General features: G+C 51.4%; 1 protein-coding gene across 1 annotated transcript in view; it reads left to right on the top strand.

The window, feature by feature from the left end:
• Positions 1 to 23,287, top strand: part of Ret (ret proto-oncogene) — a 56,470-nt gene that overhangs the window by 8,864 nt on the left and 24,319 nt on the right. Inside the window, exons 2-3 of the mRNA XM_045137333.1 lie at positions 19,052 to 19,315; positions 20,862 to 21,143. Coding sequence (XP_044993268.1) covers positions 19,052 to 19,315; positions 20,862 to 21,143 — 546 coding nt within the window. The remainder of the gene's footprint in view (positions 1 to 19,051; positions 19,316 to 20,861; positions 21,144 to 23,287) is intronic.

The following is a 23,287-nucleotide window of genomic DNA, read 5'->3' as shown; positions in this document are numbered from 1 at the left end:
TGAATGGCTCTGTGTCCTGTATCTGGTGTCCTGTTTTCTCTGCGTGTGTGTGTGTGTGTGTGTGTGTGTGTGTGTGTGTGCGTGCAAGGGAGGCAGTGCCAAAATCGGGCTTAAGTCCTAGCTCACTCCATGTGACCTGAGGCTGTTTTCTGACTTGGTTTATTCCTCAGTGGAACAGTAATTATGATCTCCCTCCCTCTTCCTCTCTCTCTCGTGTTCATTGAGGGTGGCCACTTTGTTTCAGTCAGCGCATGGACAATGCTTTGAGTCATGCTTTGCTAGACGTGTGAAAGACAGCTGCCCAGCCAATCTCATCGTGTTCAAAGCTGGTGCTGTCTCGGTCCAGCCTCACCAGCAGCAGTTGACTAGGGCCCCAGAGCCACTAGGCAAGAGCCCTAGAGCTAAGGAGGCCTGGTGACCCACGCACGGTCATCTGAAGGCCACTTGGGTGGCCCAGGCCTTGCTCTAGGAAGAAGATGGATTGTAACGTAATTGGCAGTTTCCTTTGCAGAGAAGCCGGAAGGAGCTGCCGACAAGCCCACGATTAAGTCAGTAGCAGCTGCGAAGTCACATTTGAACGGGAGCATCCTTCATGTCAGTGAGGCCAGCTGCGGCTGCTCTGGGTGGGTGTGTGAGTGGTGGCCGCTGTACATGCTGGACACAGCCTGGGCCTGAGCCCCTCTTAGCAGAAATCTGGGTCTTTTTAATTTTAGTATTATTATTTATTTATTAGAGCCAGAGAGAGAGCAAGAGAGAGAATGGGTGCTTCAGGGCCTCCAGCCACTGCAAACGAACTCCAGACGTGTGCGCCCCCTTGTGCATCTGGCTAACGTGACGTGGGCCCTGGGGAATGGAGCTCTGGGTCCTTTGGCTTTGCAGGCAAACGCTTTAACCGCCAAGCCATCCCTCCAGCCCCAAAGCTGGATCTTTGTGCAGAGGACAAGCCTCCGGCTCTTAACCTCCGCAGTGCCCTGGACCCCTTCTGCACTCACAGCAGAGGGCTATGTGATGATGGGGGGCATTAGGAGGACCTGGCTTTGGTGGCAGTTTTACTGTAAGTGTAAGAGGTGATGTCTGTTCTGCACGGGCAGCTCATGAGACATGAGCTTTATACATGTCAAGGGCGGTGTCTGGAAGTTCGGGGAAGGCAGAGGGTCCCAGGCCAGGAACAGCCCCACTCCCACGCCACCTCTCTTCCTCTGCCTAAGCTGCTCACCTAGGCCTCCAGTCAACCCTCACCCTGACAAAGGAGGCCCAGTGGGGTAGGTGTCTAGGAGACACTGCACCACCCACTGGGTCCTCTTGCCTACTTGATTGCAGGCTCTAGACTTAGAAGGGATGAGAGTCGTACTATGTGTGAAGTCTGAGCAGATGGGCTACAAGCGCTTGGGTGTGAGCCCCAAATTTTTTGCTAGCCAGTTCCCTTAGGAATAGGAGTCTAGAGATTTCCAGAGCTTGTTCCAGGATGACCCTGGGATCCAGTGCCCTAACCTACCTTGCCTTTGCCATGTGCCCAGACCAAAACGGCCAGTCATGGTGGCCACAGGGCCATGGACTTCTAACTGTGGCAGGATTTTGAGAGAGAATACTTTGGAATCTGGTACTGAGACTGCGCTGTACCATGGTAGCTAGTGTCCTCATTGAGCACCAGGGAAATAGCTGCCCCCTGGCATTTATTGAACACCTCATTGTTTCCACAGAGCTGTCCATTCATCTGCAGAGGTGAGCATCTTCATGATGGTGTGCACACACAGGGTTCAAGTCAGAGTACCAGGAGTTGGACAAACCGGCTTCATGAAGGTGCCCATTGCCTTGTGAGAGCAGCTGGGTCAGGAGCCATAAGTCGGCTCTCAAGTGTGCTCAGCATACGAGAGCATGCCCCATGCCTTCCCTTCACATATGCCCTGCCAGCCATCAGGCAAGGCTCCAGAATTTCACAGTAGGAAAGAGGAACATGAATGGACTAAGGCACTGCTGGAGTTCTGTTTGGTTGGTTTTGAAGACAGTCTCTCACTCTGTAGCCCAAGTTAGCCTTAAACTTAAAATAACCTTCTTGCCTCAGCCTCCTGAGTGCTGAGATTATGGGCAATGTGCCACCACATCTGCCTTAAAATACACTTTTCAGGGGGGGCTGAGAAGATGGCTCGGCTTGCAAAGTCTGCTGGCCCGGGTTCAATCCCAGTACCCAACTAAACCCAGATGCACGAAGTGACATGTGCACCTGGAGTTTGTTTACAGTGGCAAGAGGCCCTGGCACACCCACTATCCTTCTCTTTCTGCTCACAAATAAATGAACAACTAAAACAAAAAATTAGTGGGCAGGACAGGCCCAGTGATCACCCTGTGGTCTTGTCAGTAGTTGCCTCCATAGCTAGTACAGATAGCATGAGTCAGGCCCGGCAGAGCTGCTTATCCAGAAGTTTCCACAGAGTGAGAGTTGGTGGGTAGTGGTTATTGTGGAGAAGCTAAGTGAGGTCTAGGGATGGTTGAAGACAAATGGCTCTGGGGATGATGCTGATGGTGAGATGATTGTTGTAGGAGAAGTGGAGGTGATGCCAGTGGTTGTGACGGTGGTGATGATAATGATGGTCCTGGTGGATAATGGGATGGTTGATAAAGGGGGCACACAGGGATGGGCTTGGTAACAGTGGTGGTAGAGATAGGAGTGGAGGAGATGGGGATGTGGTGGTCATAGTGATGGTGGTAAGGCTGGGGTCGGTAGCAGTGGTGGTGGAGACAGGAATGGAGGAGATGGGGATATGGGTCCCGGCCCTCCCCCAGGCTTGCACGCTCCATGGTGAGCCACAGCCTCCCAGGCTTAGGTGCTCCTGAGTTACTCGAGACCGAGGCACATCATGAACATAAACCATTATGATTTGAATGGGAAATGTCTTCTGTAGTCTCACGTGTTTGAATGCTTGTGCCCCCTCCCCCCCGGCTAGTGCTGTTATTTTGAGAAATTATGAAAGCACTGGGAGATCGAGCCCACTGGAGGACTGGCCTGTGTGGTCTCCACTTCCTGATCTGCCCAGATGTGAGCAGCCCCCCCCCCCACTACCATCAATGCAAGCTGCACCTGCTATCATGCCTTCTCCACAGCTGTGGAGTGTCCCTCAAACCGTGAGCCAACGCAAATCCTTTATTTATTTTGGAGAGGGAGAGGGAGAGACAGAGAGAGAACTGGCACATCATCAGATCCTCTAGCCGCTGCGTTGAAGCTCCAGACACGTGCACCACCTTGTGCACATACATTACCTTGTGCACTGGTCGCCTCGTGAGTTCGACCTGTGTGGGACCAGGAGAGTCAAACATGCGTCCCTAGGCCTCACAGGCAAGCGCCTTACCTGCTAAGCCAGCTCTCCAGCCCCCTTCCTCCTTTAAATTGCTTCTACACATACACATACATGCGTGCACACCCACACACATACATGTGACTACACACATGCATGCATACATACATACGTACACATCCAAATAAATAAAATACTAAAAAAGAGTGAAAACCAAAATCCCATACCCAGAACTACAAAAGAAGTAAAACTGTAATCTCCTTAAAACACAGATAACTGGGGGTGGGGGGGAAGACACATGAACTGACTCTGAGAGAAGTAAAAATATCTATGAATCAGGGGACACAGTGAGGAAGGTAGCTAATGCGGGCTTCTTTCCTGGGGAGAAGTGAAACTGAGCCAGGTGCAGTGGTCCACACCTGTAGTCCTAGCACTTAGGGGACACCAAGGCAGGAGGATCACTTAAACCCAAGAGAGTAAGCCTGGCCTCATGATCCGGGCTTCATCTAAAAAAGCAAAACAAGTAAAGTTGTACTTTATTGATGTGTAAAGAAGAAGAAAAAAATAAGACAGCTATCACACAGGCCACTTTATTATTATATAAGTCTTTACTACTTTTATTATTTTGGGGTGCAAAATAAGTTTTAAAGCCGGGCATGGTGGCGCACACCTTTAATCCCAGCACTCGGGAGGCAGAGGTAGGAGGATCGCTGAGAGTTTGAGGTCACCCTGAGACTACGTAGTGAATTCCAGGTCAGGCCTGGATTAGAGTGAGACCCTACCTCAAAAAAAACCAAAATAAACAAATAAATTTTAAGTAAGCCACCTTCACAGGCACTGTGTGAATTCCACCTACTGGGGCATCAGGGTCCTCAAGAGCACACAATAGTGCCTATGTGTGGTTGACAGGAACGTAGGTCGCCTCTGCAGGATCCCTGGCACCAAGGGTGGCACAGGTATACAGGTCTGTGTGTGTCCTCTTCTCTACCCTAGTTCTGAGCCACCATGGTTTTGTGAGTGGCCAGCAGCCAAATGGGCAGTACAGCAGAGCCCAGCACGCCCAGGTGCTCACCTACCCCGGGTGGGCCAGCCAGGGAACAGGAGCGGGATGCTGAACTGCTGCTACCTGAGCTCCGTTCCACCTAAAGCACTGGCTGTGGGCACTTCTTGAAATCTAGGGTTCCCCAAACTGGGGGGGGCTCAGTGGGTAAAGTTCTTACAGTACAAACATGAGGACCTGAATTTGGATCCCAAGCCCCCCGGTAAGGGTGGGGCAGGGGCAGTGGGTACCTGTTAATCCCAGCCCTGGAGCGAGAGAGATGGGAGGATCCCTAGTGCTGCTGACTAGATAGTTCAGCTCAACCAGTGAGCTTTCAGAAGAGTGTGAGATCCTGTCTGAAAATAAGGTGGGAAGAGACTGAAGAAGATTCCCTATGTCAACCTCTGGTCTACACACACACATGCACACCCCCCACACACAAACATGAACACACGTGCACACAGACACGCCCCCCACAGACACACGTGCACACACACAGAGATGCACACATATACAGATATACACATGTGCATACACAAAATTTAAAAATAATAAAAACTGAAATCCCATCCCAAGCACTACAAAATAAATAAAATGGGTCCCTGGGCTGGAGAGATGGCTTAGCGGTTAAGGCGCTTGCCTATGAAGCCTAGGGATCCATGTTTGATTCCCCAGATCCCATGTAAGCTGGACGCACAAGGTTGCACATAAGCACAAGGTGGCACATGCATCTGGAGTTCTATTTCAGTGGCTGGATGCCCTGGCATGCCAATTCTCTCCCTCCTCTCCCTTCTTCCCTCCCTCCCTCCTTCCTCTCCTTCTCCCCCCCACCTCTCTCTCTTCTGTCATAAAAAAAATGGGTCCCCTACAAGACACTAAAATGACGGGTAATAAAGGGAAAATACAGATGCATTTGACTCTAGCAAAAATAAAAATATCAAGGAAAAATGAGTGATAACCCATGGAGTTTCCCCAACCCATGGAATGTGAGAAGATGTTTGCAAATCATACATACCTGATAAAGGTTAATTATAAAGGTTAATCTATAAAGAATCTACTTTAAAAAAAAAAAAACAACCTAAAACTCATCATCACCATCAGAAAAAAACAAACTACTTCCAAAATAGTCAAAAGACTTGACTAAGTATTTGTCAACAAAAAGAAGTACACATGACCTACATGAAAAAAAAAAATCCGCCATCAGTAATTATTAGGAATCTGTAAATCACAACCATGGTGTGATGTCACCAAGATGTCAAAGAGGAGGCGAGAGCAGATGGAATGGGGAACTCTTGCACACTGTCGGTGAAAATGTAACATGCCACGGTCACTGTGGAAAGCAATGTGTGTCACTAGCTCAAATATTAAACATAGAATTAGATCTGAATATACACCCTAAAGAATTAAAAAGTAGATTGTCTTTGAATATCTTCACATTCACAGAAGCATTAGCACAGTAGCCAAAAGAAGCAGCCAGTGGATAAGTGAAAATTAAAATATGATATATACATTCAATAGGATATTATTCAGCCTTAAAAGGGAAGAAAACTCTTATATATGCCCCAACATAGGTGAGCTTTGAGGACATTATTTATGCTCAGTGAAATAAACCAGTCACTGTGTGGAACCACTCATGAGGTTGTTAGGAGTCAAGTTCGTTGAGACAGGAAATGGAGTGGTGGTTTCCACGGGGTGGGGGGAGGAGGAAGGAGGTGATGTTTAATGGAAACATAATTTCAGTTTTGTAAGATGAAAGGGTGAATGAGTGGGTGAATGGCAGGATGTGAATGAACCTAACGCCGCAGATTGTGTGCACTGTGAATGCTCACTGTGGTCAGGTTTTTGATACATTTTGTTTTCCCACAATTTAAAATACTTTTTAAGGGCTGGAGAGATGGCTTAGCGGTTAAGTGCTTGCCTGTGAAGCCTAAGGACCCCGGTTCGAGGCTCGGTTCCCCAGGTTAGCCAGATGCACAAGGGGGCGCATGTGTCTGGAGTTCGTTTGCAGAGGCTGGAAGCCCTGGCGCGCCCATTCTCTCTCTCCCTCCCTCTATCTGTCTTTCTCTCTGTGTCTGTCGCTCTCAAATAAATAAATTTAAAAAATTTTAAAATACTTTTTAAAAATCTTGAAGTCCTCATTATGTAGTCCAGCTTTGTCGTTTGCAATCAACTCTCCTGATACGTGCTTTTTTTTTTCTTTTAATCTAAAAGCAAAATGAGATCCTAATCTTATGCAAAAGCAGTCTGCAGCTGGGATTCAGCAGTGATTGCAGAATCCAAACGGCCTGTGGCAGGGGTTCCCATCTGCCCACCAAGGTTCTGGAAGGCAGCTACCCACTGGCCACACGCCTTCATTCCCCATCCAGTCATTTTCTGAGCTGGACGTGAATGGTTTAATTCTCTGCTGGAAGCTTACGTGCTCGGCACTGGCTGGCCCGCACCATCAGGTCACTAGTTGGGATAGTTTGATTGTGTGTCCCCCCACAGACTCCGATAAAACTTGTAACTTGGCTTTCCAGCTGTCTGGCTGGAGGAGGTGTCACTGAGGGCAGATCCTGGAGTCCAGCCCTAACGGGGTGGGGTGGGGGGGGGGTCTGAATTCCAGCCAAAAGCTATGCAGAGTAGTTTGAACTCTGCCCGGGTTCCCGCTGCTTGCTGTCCATTCATGCTGGCTGCTTTTGGCTTAGCTGGCTGTTGGGTTGGGTTGTTTGTTTCTGCTTGGATGCATGGACGCAGCCCCTTCCACCCCTGATGGCAACTATAAGCTTGAAATAAATCTCTTCCTCCCCTACCCTGTGCCCGGTTTGGATGTTCACCCAGCAACGTGGAGCCAGCCACGACACTAGTGCCCTGGAAGACACTGAGCGAGCCTGGGCGATGGAATGGCATCGTTCCACGGCTGACAAGCCCACCAGCCTCCACACGCCCATCTAGAATGTCTGCCCCACCCACCTTCCTGGCCCCAGCTGACCTCCCAGAGTTGGGCCGCTTCATGCTACTATCCACAATTTCTTTATCAGTTTGTGCATTTGTACATTCACTTACTGATTCACTTACTCATTTCTTCATTCATTCTCTTGGCTCTTAGATGGGGGAGTTGGTGGACATTGCTGGAAGTTGACCTTTAGGGATGGTTGAGAAGGAGCAAGTCGGAGGCAGGCAAGCTTGGTCTTGGAGGCCTGGACAAAGTCTTTGATTCTGCAAACGGCAGACGGCTCAATGCAGGGCACTGTGTAGGTAGAGGGGGCCATGTTCTCACAGACTGGCTGCCCTGTGGGGTTAAGAATGGGCTCAGAGCTGGGTGTGGTGGCACATGCCTTTAATCCCAGCACTCGAGAGGCAAAGGTAGGAGGATCGCTGTGAGATCAAGGACACCCTGGGACTACAGAGTGAGATCCAGGTCAGCCTGGGCCAGAGTGAGACCCTACCTCAAAAAAAAAAATAAATAAATAAAGAGTGGGCTCTGAAAGCATCAGACAGCTAATGCAAGGCACTGCGTAGAGGGTGCCATCATAATCCAACTGACTGGCTGCCCTGTGGAGTGAGAGCGAGCTCAAGAAGGAGCTTGTTTAACAGGGCAGAGAGCATGCCAACTTGGGCTGTGGCATGTGGCCTGTTCAGCTAGGTGAATCTGTAGGTGATGGTGGGGCAGACTGAAGAATGGGTTTGGGGGCAGGGCAGATCATCCTCCAGGCCAGCTCCCAAGGTCAGAGTTGCTGATGGGATGGCCATGATCACCATGTCGAGAGCGCTTAAGAGATGTGGCTGCCTTTTACTGCGGAAGAGTAACATTAGAGTTCATAGCACTGCCAACACCTAGGAAGTAGGCTCACATACTACTCCCATCTTTTGCTAATAAAATGGTGTGCCTGGGGCTGGAGAGGTGGCTTAGTGGTTAAGGCACTTGCCTGTGAAGCCAAAGGACTCACATTTGGCTCTCCAGATCCCACGTAAGCCAGACACACAAAGGTGAGGCAAGTGCAAGGTTGTACATGCTCACTAAGTGGTGCAGGTGTCTGCTGTTTGATTGCAGTGGCTGATCCCTGGTGGCCAATTCTCTCTCTCTCTCTCTCTTTCTCTTTCTCTCTGAAATTAAAAAAAAAATTAAAAAGGTGTGCCTGAGGCAGGTTGGCATATAAGCAGTTTTTTGTTTTTTTTTTCAAGGTAGGGTCTCACTCTAGCTCAGGCTGACCTGATTAACTCTGTAGTCTCAGGGTAGACTCGAACTCACGGTGATCCTCCTACCTCTGCCTCCCGAGTGCTGGGATTAAAGGCGTATACCACCACGCCTGGCTTTTTTGGTTTTCCCTCTCTCTCTCTCTCTCTCTCTCTCTCTCTCTCTCTCTCTCTCTCTCTCTCTCTCTGTGTGTGTGTGTGTGTGTGTGTGTGTGTCTGTGGCTCCCAGTTCGTGTCCAAGATTGAGGGGCCAATCTAGTGAGGAATCACAGAGAACAGGCAGTGTTTGCTTTCTGTATTTGTAAATCTGGTCTGGTTTGTGAATCGCTGGGCTCTATCCTAATGACTTTATCTAGTGCTGATGACTTCCCAAAGGCCTGCCCCTAAACACCCTCTTGATACCTCAGAGCAGATTAAATTTCAATAGGAGAAGCCTTGGGGGACACACAACTCTTGTGTGAACCCTAGCAGCAAGGAGGAAGAGGCAGCAGAGGAGGCATGAGCCTGCTGGTGGGGCCGCAGTGATGGGAGAGCGCCAAGACGGAGGTGGCAGAGGAGAAGCCTGACGGGCTGCAGAAGAAAGACAGGGCTCTGGAGGGATGAGGAGAAAACGTCCCTACCGAATTCTGTACCCAGAAAAAAGTATCCTCCAGATTTGAGGTAAACCTTTAAAAATAAGGCAAGAGAAAAACAAGCCCCAGTTTCAGTTGGTGCGCGTGGGTCACACAAGAGCTCTACTGTACATCCAGGCCAGTGGGAACATGGGTCACGCAAGAGCTCTGCTGCACATCCGGGTCAGTGGGAACATAGGTCACGCAAGAGCTCTGCTGCACATCCGGGTCAGTGGGAACATGGGTCACGCAAGAGCTCTGCTGCACATCCAGGTTCAGTGGGAACACGGGCTGCAGCTGTTGGCTGCACTCCTTGGTATGTGAAATGGTCTTTAAATGTGTCAAATCCTCCTCTACAGGAAAGAGAAAACATGAACAGGCAGGCGGGATGGGCTGGACCCCGAGAGTGACTGCCTAGCGCTGGGCTGTTAGGTCTCTCACGGAGCAGCCAATCCTACTGTGGGAAGCACAGCCGCCTCCCAGCCAGGCCTCTGGGCCATCGGGTCTGTTTTCCATTCCCAGGAAGATGATTGTCCCAGGAAATTGCCTGCTAAGAATTGAGTCTGCAGGGCCATTAAAACAATGTTGTCTGCCACCTGTCAAAGGCGGTGCCGAGCTAGTGCCCACGGGAGATTCTGCAGGAAGTGCCTGCCCTGCCCAGGTGCTGGTGTGGCTCTGTTTCCACAAAGCTCTTAGATAATGCCTTTGTTAGAATTTTTCCCCCCCTTTGAAGTCTTAAGTACGGACCCTCCTCTGGCTGCCCTGGGGAGACTTGTAAGTTCCATGGGGCTGTATGTGTGTCTCTGTACAGCGTAGGTGTGTTCTGGGGTGAGCGGGGCCTCATACAACTTGCCTCAGCAGCCTGTGAGTACCAGACATGGAACAGGGTACCGAGGGCACGCCAGGGCTGCTCTGCAGTGGCCAGTGGGTGGCACACCTGCCACAGAGGAATGGCTATGATATCCGGAGAGCCTCAGGCGGCCAGGACCCCTGCGGAGAGCTACTGTGGTCCTCATGTCTGGCAGTCCAGCAGGCTTGGAACCAGACATCCGGGACTACACTTAAATGTATCTGCACGGAATATGTGATCAGATGGGTGTGAGAGTTGTTTAACGGTGTGTGTGCCACACGCCTGTATGTATGTGGATTGGTGAGTGTGTAATGGTGTGAGAAGGTGTGGTTTGTAGTGTACAAGTCAGGGATAAACTGACCACGTAAAGTCCGTGCGCATCTGGGCGTATGGAGCAGAGGTATGGGAGGGTGTGTGTGCGGGAATGCGTGTGTGAAGCCGAAACATGTATCAGTTTGGGTCCAACCAGGAGATTCGTTCCCATGGTCGTCAACATGAACAGTTAACATAAGAAATCCAGTCTCTAGTGAGAGAGCCAAAGGGGAGGGCATGAAGGAAGGAATGCCCTTGCCAGTTGGGGGGTCAGAGGACTGGGGTTGGGGGATTCTAAGTCAGCCCTCAAGAGACTCAAGGCTGTGGTCCGTTTGTAGAGGGAAGCTGATTATGGAGTTTGGGGCATGGGCTACGTAGGCCAACAAGGCACTCCATGGTTTGGGCACAAAGCTGTGTGCCTCCATGCCCCCGCCCCACACTACAGGTCCAAAGTGGGCCCGGGAATGGGCATAAGTGTGTGGCAGGAGGAGGCTGGGTCGGGTTTCACCGGCATCTAAATAATGAATCAACTGAACACCCATATAAAGCCTCCGAGTCTTGCCAGTCTGAGAAACAGGTACCCAGTGGAAGCAAGACCATGGCTGGCTGGCAACATGCACTGCATGAAGCCATCAGTGCCAGCTGGGGGCACAGTCCGGGCGAAAGTGATTTCTGAGGAGCCCCACCCCCAGATGGAGAACATCCATGTCTCACTGAATTCGGAGCATGAGTCTTGTCCCTGCTTTGGGGTGGGAACGTGGTGGCATCTTGGGTAGGCATGCTTCCATCTTATGCATATGCACGCATACATAAGCACACGTGCATGTCACACACACGCTGTGAAGGATTCTGGGGTTTTCTCCCAGCATGGCTTTGTTTTTTGATTATTTATTTTTTTGTTATTTATTTGAGAGCGACAGACAGAGAAAGAGGAAGAGAGAGAATGGGCGCACCAGGGCCTCCAGCCACTGCAAACGAACTCCAGACACGTGTACCCCCTTGCGCATCTGGCTAACGTGGGTCCTGGGGAATCAAGCCCCGAACCGGGGTCCTTAGGCTTCACAGGCAAGCACTTAACCGCTTAGCCATCTCTCCAGCCCAGGCTGGTTTGTTAGTGAACGTGCTGTAAGAAGTCAGGACCAGCTGTCCTGAGTGGTGGGAAGGGAACTGGCCGAGCCAGAAGTGCGGGAAGCCCTTAGGAAATAAGGAAAACCTTGGGGTTTTCTCAGATAAGCGACGCCACTGTCTTGCACCGTTAGCAGTCATAGCGTCTTCTGGGGCTACAGAGGTGCAGGAGAAGTTGAGTGCAGGAGAGGCCCAACTGTGGTGGCCAGATCTGTCCAGGCAAAAGCCTGTGGGTAAGGCATGGGAAGATTTCTGTCACCATGCAGTGTGTTCCTGGAGCTGAAGGCTAGGGAATGGAAAAGAGGCCCCCCCCCCCCAGCCCCTGGTTTTTCTAGGTAGGGTTTCACTAGCTCAGGCTGACCTGTAATTCACTGCGTAGTCTCAGGGTGGCCTTGAAGTCATGGTAATCTTCCTACCTCTGCCTCCCGAGTGCTGTGATTAAAGGCATGTGCCACCATACCTGGCATTTTTTCCCTAAGATTTTATTTCTTTATTAGAGAGAGAGAGAGAGAGAACGGGCATGCCAGGGCCTCTAGCCACTGCAAACAAACTCCAGGTGCATGTGCCACCATGTGCATTGGGCTTAGATGGGACCTGGAGAATCAAACCTGGGTCCTTGGGCTTCGCGGGCAAGTGTGTCTGCACTCGGTAAATGTCCTTCACTGCTCAGAGGTTTATGAACACACACCCCCCCACAACACACACACATGTCCAGAGGTGAGGCCTGACTACACCTCCACTGGTTGTCCCTGCCCTCTCTAACATGCCTGTCTATGGTTAACACTTGGAGAAATTGATGCCCAGAGGAGGCTGTCACACTGCAGAGCCAGCCAACTTCATGGTACCACACACTACCGGCTCTTCCCATTTACCCACCATTGCTGGCTGGGCCATCTGTAGGCCCTTGTTCTGAATCATGCAGATGTTCACATCATAGTGGCAGAGGATTAGACCTAGAATGAGCCCCCTGGTCCAGAGGCCTGCCCAGGCTGAGCCCCGAGACTAGCTCCACGTCCATCCCCTCAGTCCTTCTGCAGGACCATGTGTTTCCAACTAAAGGTGTCTGTGATAAGCGGGTCCATTCACACGGCTGTGCCCTGCTGCAGAGACCATCTGGGAGCCATTTTAAGTGCATGTTAAGACTCCCTTGTAAACAATCATTGTCCAATCTACAAATCCCTTCTGGCAGCATTGAGACTGGGCCCCCACACTGTCCCAGGGAAGGCCGGGTCCATTCTCCCTATACGTGCGGTCTCTGTGCTAGGAATTCAGAGCGTACAGGCGTGTCCTTACCCCCTACCCCCCACCCGCCACCTCTGCAATACTGAAGAAATCCTTCTAGGATTTCCAGGTCAGATCACCCCCTGCTGGAGGTGGTGTATGCTGAGCAGAGCGTCTCCCCTAGTGAGTCCCCACCACTGCTCTGCGCCCCTTACATCCCCAGTGTCATGGCACAAGGTCTTCACGGTGACAGTTGGCTCCGTTTTGAGAAGACCAGGGCATGAGTCCTCAAAGAAAAGGAGCAATGGCAAAAGCTTGCTGTGACCTAAGCTCTGCCTTCCAGCATCCTCTTGCTCACACAGTGGGAGCAAGCAAGTGCGCCCCACTTCTTGTGGGGGGGCATCCTGGAGATGCACTTTGAGCTGGAAGCCCTGGGGCCACCCAGGTGTGACATCCTGCTGGGCTGGGAAGCAGCTTGCAATAGCGTGGAAATACCACTACCCTATGAGGCAACTGTGAGTCTCTCTTTGAGGTCACAAAGGCCATCGGCCCAAGGCGTGGAGATCTGGTCCTTTGTCAGGGCAACCGTGGGCTGGAGGCCCGCTGGTGTTCGCCTTACTAAAGAGCAGCCGGCCAGCCAGAGCAGACCCAGGATTCCATGTTCAGGTGGCCTGTCATGGGAAGTGGTTACACAGTGGGTCAGTCTTTCCATGGCAGCAACAGGGGCCTGGTGGACAGTGACGGGAGGGTCCTGTGATGGTTAATATCTGATTGTCAAAATGACACACACACACACACACACACACAGTCATACAATTTTTTAAGAATGTGTTTAAGTGTCAAGGTGACAAGGGGTGGACTCGTGATGCTTAGCCTCTGGTTGTCAGCTTGGCAGGATCTAGACTCACCATGAAAACAAAGCTCTAGTCCTGTCTGTGAGGGGCTTTCTAGAGTAGGTTATTGGAGGTGGGAGGCCCCACCCTAACAGGGCGCAGCTCCATCTCGTGGGCTGGGCTCCTGGACTGTATGGGAAGAAAAGAGCTAGCTGAGCATTCGTAGCACAGCACTCACCTTCCTCCCTCCCTCCCTCTCTCTCTCTCATTCTTCCCTGCTTTGCTACAATGTAACTCTGGCTTCCAGATCCCGCTATGCTTTCTTCGCCATGATGGGCTTCCTCTCAAAGCCACAAACCTTCCCTCCCTCCCTTCCCTTCTCCCTCCCTCATTCCTTATTCCTTCCTTTTTCCTCCCTCCCTCCCTTCCCTCCTTCCTGCTCCTTCCTTCCGTCTCTCCTCCTTCCTCTTTCCTTCCTTCTTCCCTTCCTCTCTCCTTTGTCCCTCCCTCCCTTTCCTTCCTTCCCTCCTTCCTTCCTCCCTCCTCCCTCCCTCTCCTCCCTCCCCTTCCTTCCTCCCTTTCCTCCCTCCCTCCCTCCCTCCCTTCCTTCCTCCCTCCCTTCCTCCCTCCCTTCCTTCCTTCCATAAGGTTTTTCTCGTATTCTGTCCCATCAATGAGATGGTAACGGATGCAGTGTCAAGGGACCGCAGCGAGTGCATTACCTGAGCTATCTTTGGACTACAACCAGAGTGGTGTTTGTCCTGGAAGAGCAAGTCCACAGGTCTCTGAGGGGATCCAGGCCACCACGGGGCGCGAGGGAACCAAGCCAATATTAGGGGTAGGGCAGAGACCACACAGCTGTCTGGTGTCACCTTCCCTTTCTCAGGACCCACCCGTCCTGTGGCTGAGTCGCCTGCCTTTTGCCAGCATGGAGCTGTCCTCCTGGCCCTCTGCTGATGGCTCGTCCCTGGGAGCTGACAGCCTGCCTTTGCGAGTTCAGCAACTGGCTCTTAGGAGGGAGGCCCGAATGCCAACGCAAAGAAGCCTCTGTCTCCCTGGGTCGGTGGGGAAGGGGAGGGGCAGCATGAAGCTGCAAGTGGGTAACTCCTGCTGTGGCCCCTCCTGGGGTCAAGAAGGTTAATGGCATCGTTCTCCACTGTGACAATTGCTAGGGCCTCCTGACCTGCCCCATTCACCATGACGCTTTGGGTGATCCCATCCCCAGGGCTGCAGGAGAGAGTGGCGGGTTATTGACTTCAGGTACAAAGCCACTAGAGGTCCTGGCCGAGACCCCTTACAGCCCCCCTGCACATCTAGGAGGGGCCCTCCATGTGTGGGTACCCTTCCTTCTGCCCTGAGGCTGTGGCCAGAGTATTCCCCTCCCTATCTTCTAGACCCTTTCCTTGTCCCCTCCTTCTCTTTATGTCCCTTTCCTCTTCCCCCTGTCCTTCCTGGTCCCTTTTCCCTTCACCCTCCCCTGACCCCGACATACTTTCTCCAACATGGTTTTTCCCAACCTGGCTTTGGGGTTGTCCTTGAGAAACACTGCACAGTGCTGCTTTCTAAACATCTCGGGGACCCCCAAATGGTCATGCTCAATCTCTTCTTTACACTCTAGCTGGTACTAGATTGTTCCCCCCCACCACCTCAAATCCTTGGGAGGACTAGACAGGCTGGCAGTACCAGGAGGAAGGATGCTAGGAAGATGGGGCGCAGGTGGGGCAAACGGGGTGAAAAGACAAGACAGTCAGTTACACGGGAGCATAGCATTTCCCCTCTTCTCTCTGTGTTGGTACTTTTGGTGCATTATAGTTAAAGGTCCTTGCCCCTAAGTAGATTTTAAAATTTTTTTGCCTATTTGTCTAGTTTCTTTCTTACATTTTTTTTTTACCTATCCTCTTAAAAACTCAGTATTTTTAATTTTTATTTTATTTTTATTTAATTCATTTTTTAAAGATTTTACTTTTATTTATTAGAGAGAGAGAGAGAGAATAGGCACACCAGGGCCTCTAGCCACTGCAAATGAGCTCTAGATGCATGCGCCACCTTGTACATCTGGCGTATGTGGAACCTGGAGAATTGATAACTTTGGCTTTGCAGGCAAATGCCTTAACTGCTAAGCCACTTCTCCAGCCCTTAATTTTTATTTTAGAGAGAGAGAGATAATTGGCATGCCAGGGCCTCAGCCACTAAAATCAAATTCCAGTGGAGCTTGCGCCACCTAGTGGGCATGTGTGACCTTGCGTTTGCCTCACCTTTTGTGCGTCTGGCTTATGTGGGACTGGAGATTCGGACATAAGTGCTTAGGCTTCGCAGGCAAGCACCTTAACAGCTAAGCCATCTCTCCTGCCCCAAACCCAATATATTTTTAATTTTTTTGTTTATTTATTTATTTACATGAGAGAGATTGAGAGTGAAAGAGGCAGAGAGAGAGAGAGAGAGAGAGAGCGCGAGAATGGGCGCGCCAGGGCTTCCAGCCATTGCAAACGAACTCCAGACATGTGCGCCCCCTTGTACATCTGGCTAACGTGGGTCCTGGGGAATCGAGCCTCGAACTGGGGTCCTTAGGCTTCACAGGCAAGCGCTTAACCGCTAAGCCATTTCTCCAGCCTGAAACCTGGTATTTTTAAAAATATTTTTAGTCATTTGTGAGACAGATGCAGAAAGAGAATATGGATGTGCCAGGGCTTCCTGCTGCTGCAGATGAATGAACCCCAGACACATGCACCACATTGTGAATCTGGCTTTACATGGGTACTGGAGAATTGAACTCAGCCCATCATGCTTTGCAGACAAACACCTTTAACCACTGGGGAAGATTCCCCAGCCCAAAACTCAGTGGGGAAAAAAAATGTATATTAACAGGGTTGGGGAGATGGCTCAGTAGTTAAAGGCACTTGGTTACAAAACCCGCCTGCCAGGTTCGGTTCCCCAGTACCCACGTAAAGCCAAATGCACAACGTAGAACGTGTGTCTGGAGTTTGTTTTCAGCAGCAAGAAGCCCTGATGCTTCCGTATGCCCGCTGTCTGTCTCTCTCTCATCAATAAATAAAATCTATTTTCAAATTGTATATAGCAGAATTATTACATCTTGACTCCCTTCAGTGCATGGCTCAGTGATGCTGAGAATATTCACAGTGTTGCACAGCCGTCACAAGCACCATCCACAGGTCTTTTCAATTGCTCCAAAATGAAACTCTGCACTCATCATAGAGTAATTCTCCATCCCTTCCCCCGAGCCCCCTAGCAAGCACCAGTCTGCTCTTCACTTCCGTGTAGGTGGTGGCATATCTCACGATTGTCATTCAGTAGGTGTCACTTTGTGGCTATGTCCTCAAAGCCCACCCATTTATGTTGTGTATTAGAATATTTTTCCTTTCAAGACTGAAGAATATTGCATTATATTACTGTATGTGCCACGTTTGGGGGTACCCAGGTACCCACTACTGAGTGTTATGGTTCCTTCTACTGTTTGGCTATTGTGATTAGTACTTCTAATGAACATGGGTGTGTAAATATTTCTCAGAGAACCTGCTTTCAGGTGTGTGTGTGTGTGTGTGTGTGTGTGTGTGTCGGATCCTATGGTGAGCTAGTGTTGAATAGCTTGAGGAACCCCCATGCTGTTCCCAACAGTTGCTGTATCATTTCACACTCGTACCAACACAACAAAGAGCATCCAAAAAGTCATCGTTAAGCTGGGCGTGATGCACGCCTTTAATCCCAGCACTCGGGAGGCAGAGGCAGGAGGATCGCCGTGAGTTCGAGGCCGCCCTGAGACTACGTAACGATTTCCAGGTCAGCCTGGACTAGAGTGAGACCCTACCTTGAAAAACGAAAACAAATGAACAAAAAGTCATCATTAGCCAAGGTGGAGCTGTTTACGCTCTCCCACAGGTTCCTGTGATTCCTTTATCAGCTTTTTAAGTGAAGTATACTTAGTTTTGCAACTATTGCTTTTTTGTAGCTCTGACCGAAATGCCTGCCAGAAACAACTTCAAGGAGAGAATTGTGTTTTGGCTTGTGGTTTCAGAGTGTTGGGGAGGGCATGGTGTAGCTAACGGAGAAGTTCACGCCCTGCAGGCAGGAAACACAGACAGAATGCTGGCCATCTGACTTCCCCCTCTTCCTCTCGTTAATTCCATCTGGACCTCCATGGTGCCACCCACGCTCAAGGCAGATTTTCCCTTTAGTGAATCCTCTCTGGATATGCACACCCAAAAGTATGGCTCTCCACTTTCCTAGACGCCTCTTAGTCCAATCAAGGTGAACTGTCATGTTGCAGTGCATGACTCTTAGCTGAATGTTAGTAAGTGGATACGGGCCACGTGGTTTGCCTCTCTGTCAGGACATAGGCTATTTACATTGCACAGAAAGTTCCCTCCTGCCACTCCCAGGCAGTCAACCCCACATCCACCCAACAGGCTGTTGAATTACCCAAAATCAATGTTGAATCACAGCATTTGTGTTCATTCTGCCTGGCTGTTCCCGCTGGTCATGATGTCTGTGAGACCCACCCTGTGGTCGTGTGTGTCCGTAGTTCATCCCTTTGCGTACTGCGTGGGATTCTGTTATGGATGCGCCAGTTTTCCCGTCTAAAACACACATTGGAGGGCATCAAGGAGGTTTCTGTCTCTTGGCTGCCGTGAACGTTCCTGCTGTTTAGCGTTAAGCCACTTGATGGATGTTTTCATCTCTGTTGGATCAAGTGAGTGAAATTGGTGGGTCATACGGTAGGAATATGTTTCAATAAAGATTGGTTTCTTGGGCTAGAGAGATGCTTTAGTGGTTAAAGCACTTGCCTGCAAAGCCAAAGGACACAGGTTCAGTTCCCCAGGACCCACAGATGCACAAGGGGCTGCATGCATCTGGAGTTTGTTTGCAGTGGCTGGAGGCCCTGGTGCACCCATTCTCTCTCTCTCTCCCTCCCTCTTTCTCTCTATCAAATAAATAAAAAATAAAATAGTAGGGCTGGAGAGATGGCTTATCTGTTAACGTGCTTGCCTACAAAGACTAAGGTTCCAGGTTGGATTCTCCAGGACCCACATAAGCCAGATGCACAAGGGGGCACATGTGTCTGGACGTCGTTTGCAGTGGCTGGAGGCCCTGGCATGCCCATTTCCTCTCTCTCTCTCCCTGTTTCTCTCTCTCAAATAAATAAAATATTTTTTGCAAAGAAATGATTAAGAGGAATGTAAAAAATAAAATAATAATAATAATAAATTTTTTAAAAGACGGTTGATTTCCTTGTAAAGTGCTCTCTTAGTTTCTGCTGACTGCACCGTGCTCCTCTTCTCTGGAAACATTCAAACCCTGGACAGCTCCAGCTTGGGCTGCTTTTGTCAGGAAATTTGTGTAAACTCATGTGTGGCTGGCTGAGAAATACCTTGCTTTCTCTCCTTCTTTCCTCCTTTTTCTTTTTCTGTTCTTTGTTTCGTTTTGCTGCAGTGAAGTCTCGGTCATGTTTAGCTATCTAAGTCCTTTACTCATGCCCTTTGGACTAGAGGTGAGAAAAATGCCTGCTAAAGTCAGCATCTTAAGCCTTTTCATGAACAAGCCGCTGCCCTGCCCCCTCACCCACTCCATGCCTCCTGCAGCTCCCCTGGGCCTGTACTTCTCGAGGGATGCCTACTGGGAGAAGCTGTACGTGGACCAGCCAGCTGGCACACCCCTGCTCTATGTCCACGCCCTGCGGGACGCCCCCGGCGAGGTTCCCAGCTTCCGCCTGGGCCAGCACCTCTATGGCACCTATAGCACGCGACTGCATGAGAACGAGTGGATCCGCATCCAAGAGGACACGGGCCTCCTCTACCTCAACCGGAGCCTGGACCGCAGCTCCTGGGAACAGCTCAACAGCCGCAGTAAGGGAGAGCCCGGCACCCCCGCCCCGCCCCAGCCCCGAGCTGCCCCTTGGCACAGCCGCCAGACCTGAGGCTGAGGGGGGCTCCAGCCAGGGCTCCCGTGGGTAAGGATGCAACGGGAAGGGTGAGATTGGCTGCGGAGTCCAGGGAGCCACGTGAGTTTGAAGGCACCGTTGGTGGCCCCTGGGCTTCCCGAGGCCAGTGGCTGTTGGCAGAGGACCATGCAAGTAAAACTCTTAACACCTGGAGCAGAGACTGTTTGCCGTGGGGTGATGAAGCTGCTCAGGCTGGGTGAGAAGGATGGTGCAGTTTCTGGGAAAATCTCAAGGGTTTGAATTCGCTGGTGGCTGGGAACTTCCCGGAGATGCCAGGTCCGAGGAAGACTGCCTCCCTGTCTGACAGCGCCACCTGGTGTACGGGTACCTGCGGGGCTGGCTGAGGTGTCCAGGAAGCAGTTGGAGACCCAGCCAGCTATACAAAGCAGAGACAGCTGTAGTCAGAACCATGTAGGATTCTAGCCCTGGAGGGGTGAAGGGAAGATGTGAGTGCCTTATGGTGATTGTGTACCCAGTAGTTCCCACTCTGCCAGCACCTCCTCTTAAGGCATGACCTCACTTGGCCCTCAGACCCTAACCATAGGTGAAAGGCAGGGCAAATAGAGTGCCATAAATATAGAGCTAGAAGCACTTCCCGGCTAAGTGACAAGAGTCGTGGTGTGTCTGAGCTATCTGTCAAGTGCAGCCAGGATCGTGAGGCTGAGAGGGGCTGAGATCGGCGGCTCCCTGGCCACCACCACCAGGGCGCTGCTGACAGAGGTGTTCTGACGTGGGCCTTGGTCTTACCTCCTGGGCCACAGTGGAGAACTGAGGAACTAGAGTCTTGGCGGGGTTGAGGGTGATGAGCTGTGGTCTTGCGTTTCCCTGACCGCTGCGTGAACCTCCCGTGTCTGGCCACTGCCTGGCCCAGTCAGGAAAGAAGCCACGCATCAGTTTGACCCGACATTGTGCAAAGAATTGTTAACCTGCAGTGAGATTTAAGCAACGAGGTATAGGCGAAGGAGGGACAGGGAGAGGTCTTGTAGACTATATAGGTGGAGCAAACTGGAGAAGCATTCACCATCTGGGGCTGAGGGAGAGGCCCAGGGAGATGTCCACCTGGGACAAGGCTCAGACCTCACTGCACCACCTGTGCTGCCTCAGTGGTAGAACTTGCTGGACGTCCCCCAGGTGTCCAAAAGGGTGTGTCTATGAAACAAAGCATCTGGGGAGTTCGGTGTTCAGTAACCCCAGGGAGGTTCTGGTGGCCTCCTTATCCCTCAGGAGACAACCTTGAGAGGCTACCCACCGGCAGGGAGGAGAGAACATCAGTGCCAGGACTCAGATAGCTCCCAGTGGAGGGGTACTTGAGAGCTGGACAACAAGCTCTGATGCCCCCGAGCCCCAGTACCCTAGCACGGACCACAGGGGAGCCCGGCTCCTGCTTCCCGCTCCTCCCAAGCTGGCTGGGTGTGACGGCTGGTCCCTGAGAAGTTCTTCTTTCCTTGCAGATGGTGGCTTCTCCTCGCTCACTGTCTTCCTCCAAGTCTTCTTGGGGCCCACAGTCCTGCGTGAATGCCAGTGGCCGGGCTGCGCCCGCGTGTACTTCTCCATCAATAGCTCCTCCTTCCCGGCCTGCAGCGCTCTCACACCCCGCGAGCTCTGCTTCCCGGAGACAGATCTGTCCTTCCGTATCAGAGAGAACAGGCCCCCTGGCACCTTCCACCAGTTTCGCCTGCTGCCTGTGCAGTTCCTTTGCCCCAACATCAGCGTGGCCTACGGGCTTCTGGAAGGTGAGTTTCAGCCCTTGCTGCACAAGGAGTAGGCACAGTGTTGCATGCCCTTCGGCTTAGTCTCCTGCCTTACTCTTCACCACTGCTTAACATTCCAGAAAAAGCTCTTGGGTGCCTGCCCATGGGCCAAGTAGGGTGGCAAGAGTTTAAGGTAGAGCTGTGAACAAGCAAACAGGTACCCTGCCTTCATGGAGCTCCTAGTTCTCCGTGGGGAAGGAGCTCTCTGAATATGTCAAGGAAATCGGGAGGCTTCTGGAAGGAGGGAAGGAAATCCAGGGGAGGGGGCAAGGCGTGGTGGAGACTACTGTCTTCAATAGGGTGGTCAGAGTGGGGGTCAGAGTGGGGGGGGCTGCCAAGCAAGGGGAGCTGCTGGCAGACCTAGTCCCTCAGAGTGCTAAGATGGGGTCCCCTGCATGGCTGAAGTTTCACGTCTGGAGGCATTTTGGGCCGTCGCACACCGAAGGACGCGGGGTGCTATGTTGTGCAGGCGTGGGGGTGGTGGTGAAAGGATCTGATTTACCTTTGAAAGGTTTAGTTGAATTCCTGTGCTGGACACGGTTCAGCATCACAGGGTGGACAGCAGGGAAACCGGAGGTGCCGGGAGAGACGCCCGAATGGATAGATGGGCTGAGGTGAGGCTGGAATTGGCATGGTCTGACGGAGACCCGCCTGGATTCCCTCCCACATACACCCTAGGTGGATGTGAGGTGTTCAGTCCCATCCAGGGTCACTGTTGGATTTTTCAGCAAGCCCAGCTGACCTTGCTGGGAGGCCACCCTGAGGGAGCCAGGTGGGATTGCGGAAGATAAGGCACCTGTGGCCACATGAAGGCGCACCACCGGACCATTGTGAAGTTCAACACTTGGGATGCTGAGGGGTCTCTGGGGCTCAGGGCAGTGAGCGCAGGCTGGGTTCACAGCAGATTTGTGGAGTGCAGACATGATCATGGGCATCCAAAGAGGAGGAGCCCTCCGTTCATAACCTCTTGCCACACGCTTTCGTCTTCCCTGGGGCCAGGGTCAGTGTCTTGGAACAAGACAGTTGGCAGTGGTTTTGCGCCCTGCCCTTTCTCTCACTTAAAATTTTTCTGCATGTTTTCTGCCATCATAAGGGTAGAAGGAAAGAGCTTATGAAAAGCAGCTCCCAGATGTAATTCACTTGTAGTGAGTCACCTGGGCGGATCTTCCAGCATTCGGCATCCTAGGTTTCTGGGTTCTGTCAGGAGGGTGAGAAGTGCTGCACTCCCCTCCCCCCTACAACGCCCTTGCAGGTCACTCTGTAGAGCTGGCCATGGCGCCAGGCACTGCAGCCTTCATCCTGTCTGCAGGAGAGGAAACTGAGGCACCAAGAGGCACTATGACCAGTCTCAGGTTACATAGCCAGGAGAGGTACACAGCAGAAATGTAAACCTCACATTCGGAAATGCCTGTGTTAGCATAAAATCATAATCCAGATGTCCACCCTTTGTTTTCAAGTCATAGGACTGTGGCATTGTTTCTCACTGGTTTTTTGTTTTGAGGCAAGCCCAACAGACTGACCTTTTTTTTTTTTTCAGTAAGAGAGAGAGAATTGGCACACGAGGGCCTCCAGCCACTGTAATCAAACTCCACATGCATGTGCCACCTTGTGCACATGGGCAACCTTGTGTTCTTGCATCACCTTGTGCCTCTGGCTTATGAACAATCTGGAGAGTGGAACATGGGTCCTTAGGCTTCATAGGCAAGTGCCTTGACCACTGAGCCATCTCTCCAGCCCCCTCACACATATATATATATTTTTTAAATGAGCAATTGCTGCTTCTACAGTTTAAAAACCACCGGCCTGTTCTTGGTGCTAGATCCCTGGGATCTGTAGCCTCCGCACACATGGAGCCACACATATCCACACAAGCTTGCTGCAGAGGTGGGGGAGGCCCATGCCCTTGGTGACCGGAGAAGAGGCCTGACTAGGCCTCCCGTGTCGACTCCGTCTACCCCACCAACACAAGCGAGGGCTGCAGCCACAGAAAGTAGTAATCACGCCACTGCAAGTGTGCACCACGGACCCCATCCCAGCGGGGCCAGAAGAGGGACACGCAGGGCCCGGCCCGTGTGCCAGAACTTTCACTGCACAGCCATCTCCCATTTTGCCACTAGGCTGTAGGT

The sequence above is a fragment of the Jaculus jaculus genome, chromosome 18 (genome assembly GCF_020740685.1).
Source record: "Jaculus jaculus isolate mJacJac1 chromosome 18, mJacJac1.mat.Y.cur, whole genome shotgun sequence".
In the NCBI taxonomy this organism is placed as follows: domain Eukaryota; kingdom Metazoa; phylum Chordata; class Mammalia; order Rodentia; family Dipodidae; genus Jaculus; species Jaculus jaculus.
The sequence above is the reverse complement of the archived record's forward strand: the minus strand, read 5'-3'. Positions and strand labels throughout refer to the sequence as shown.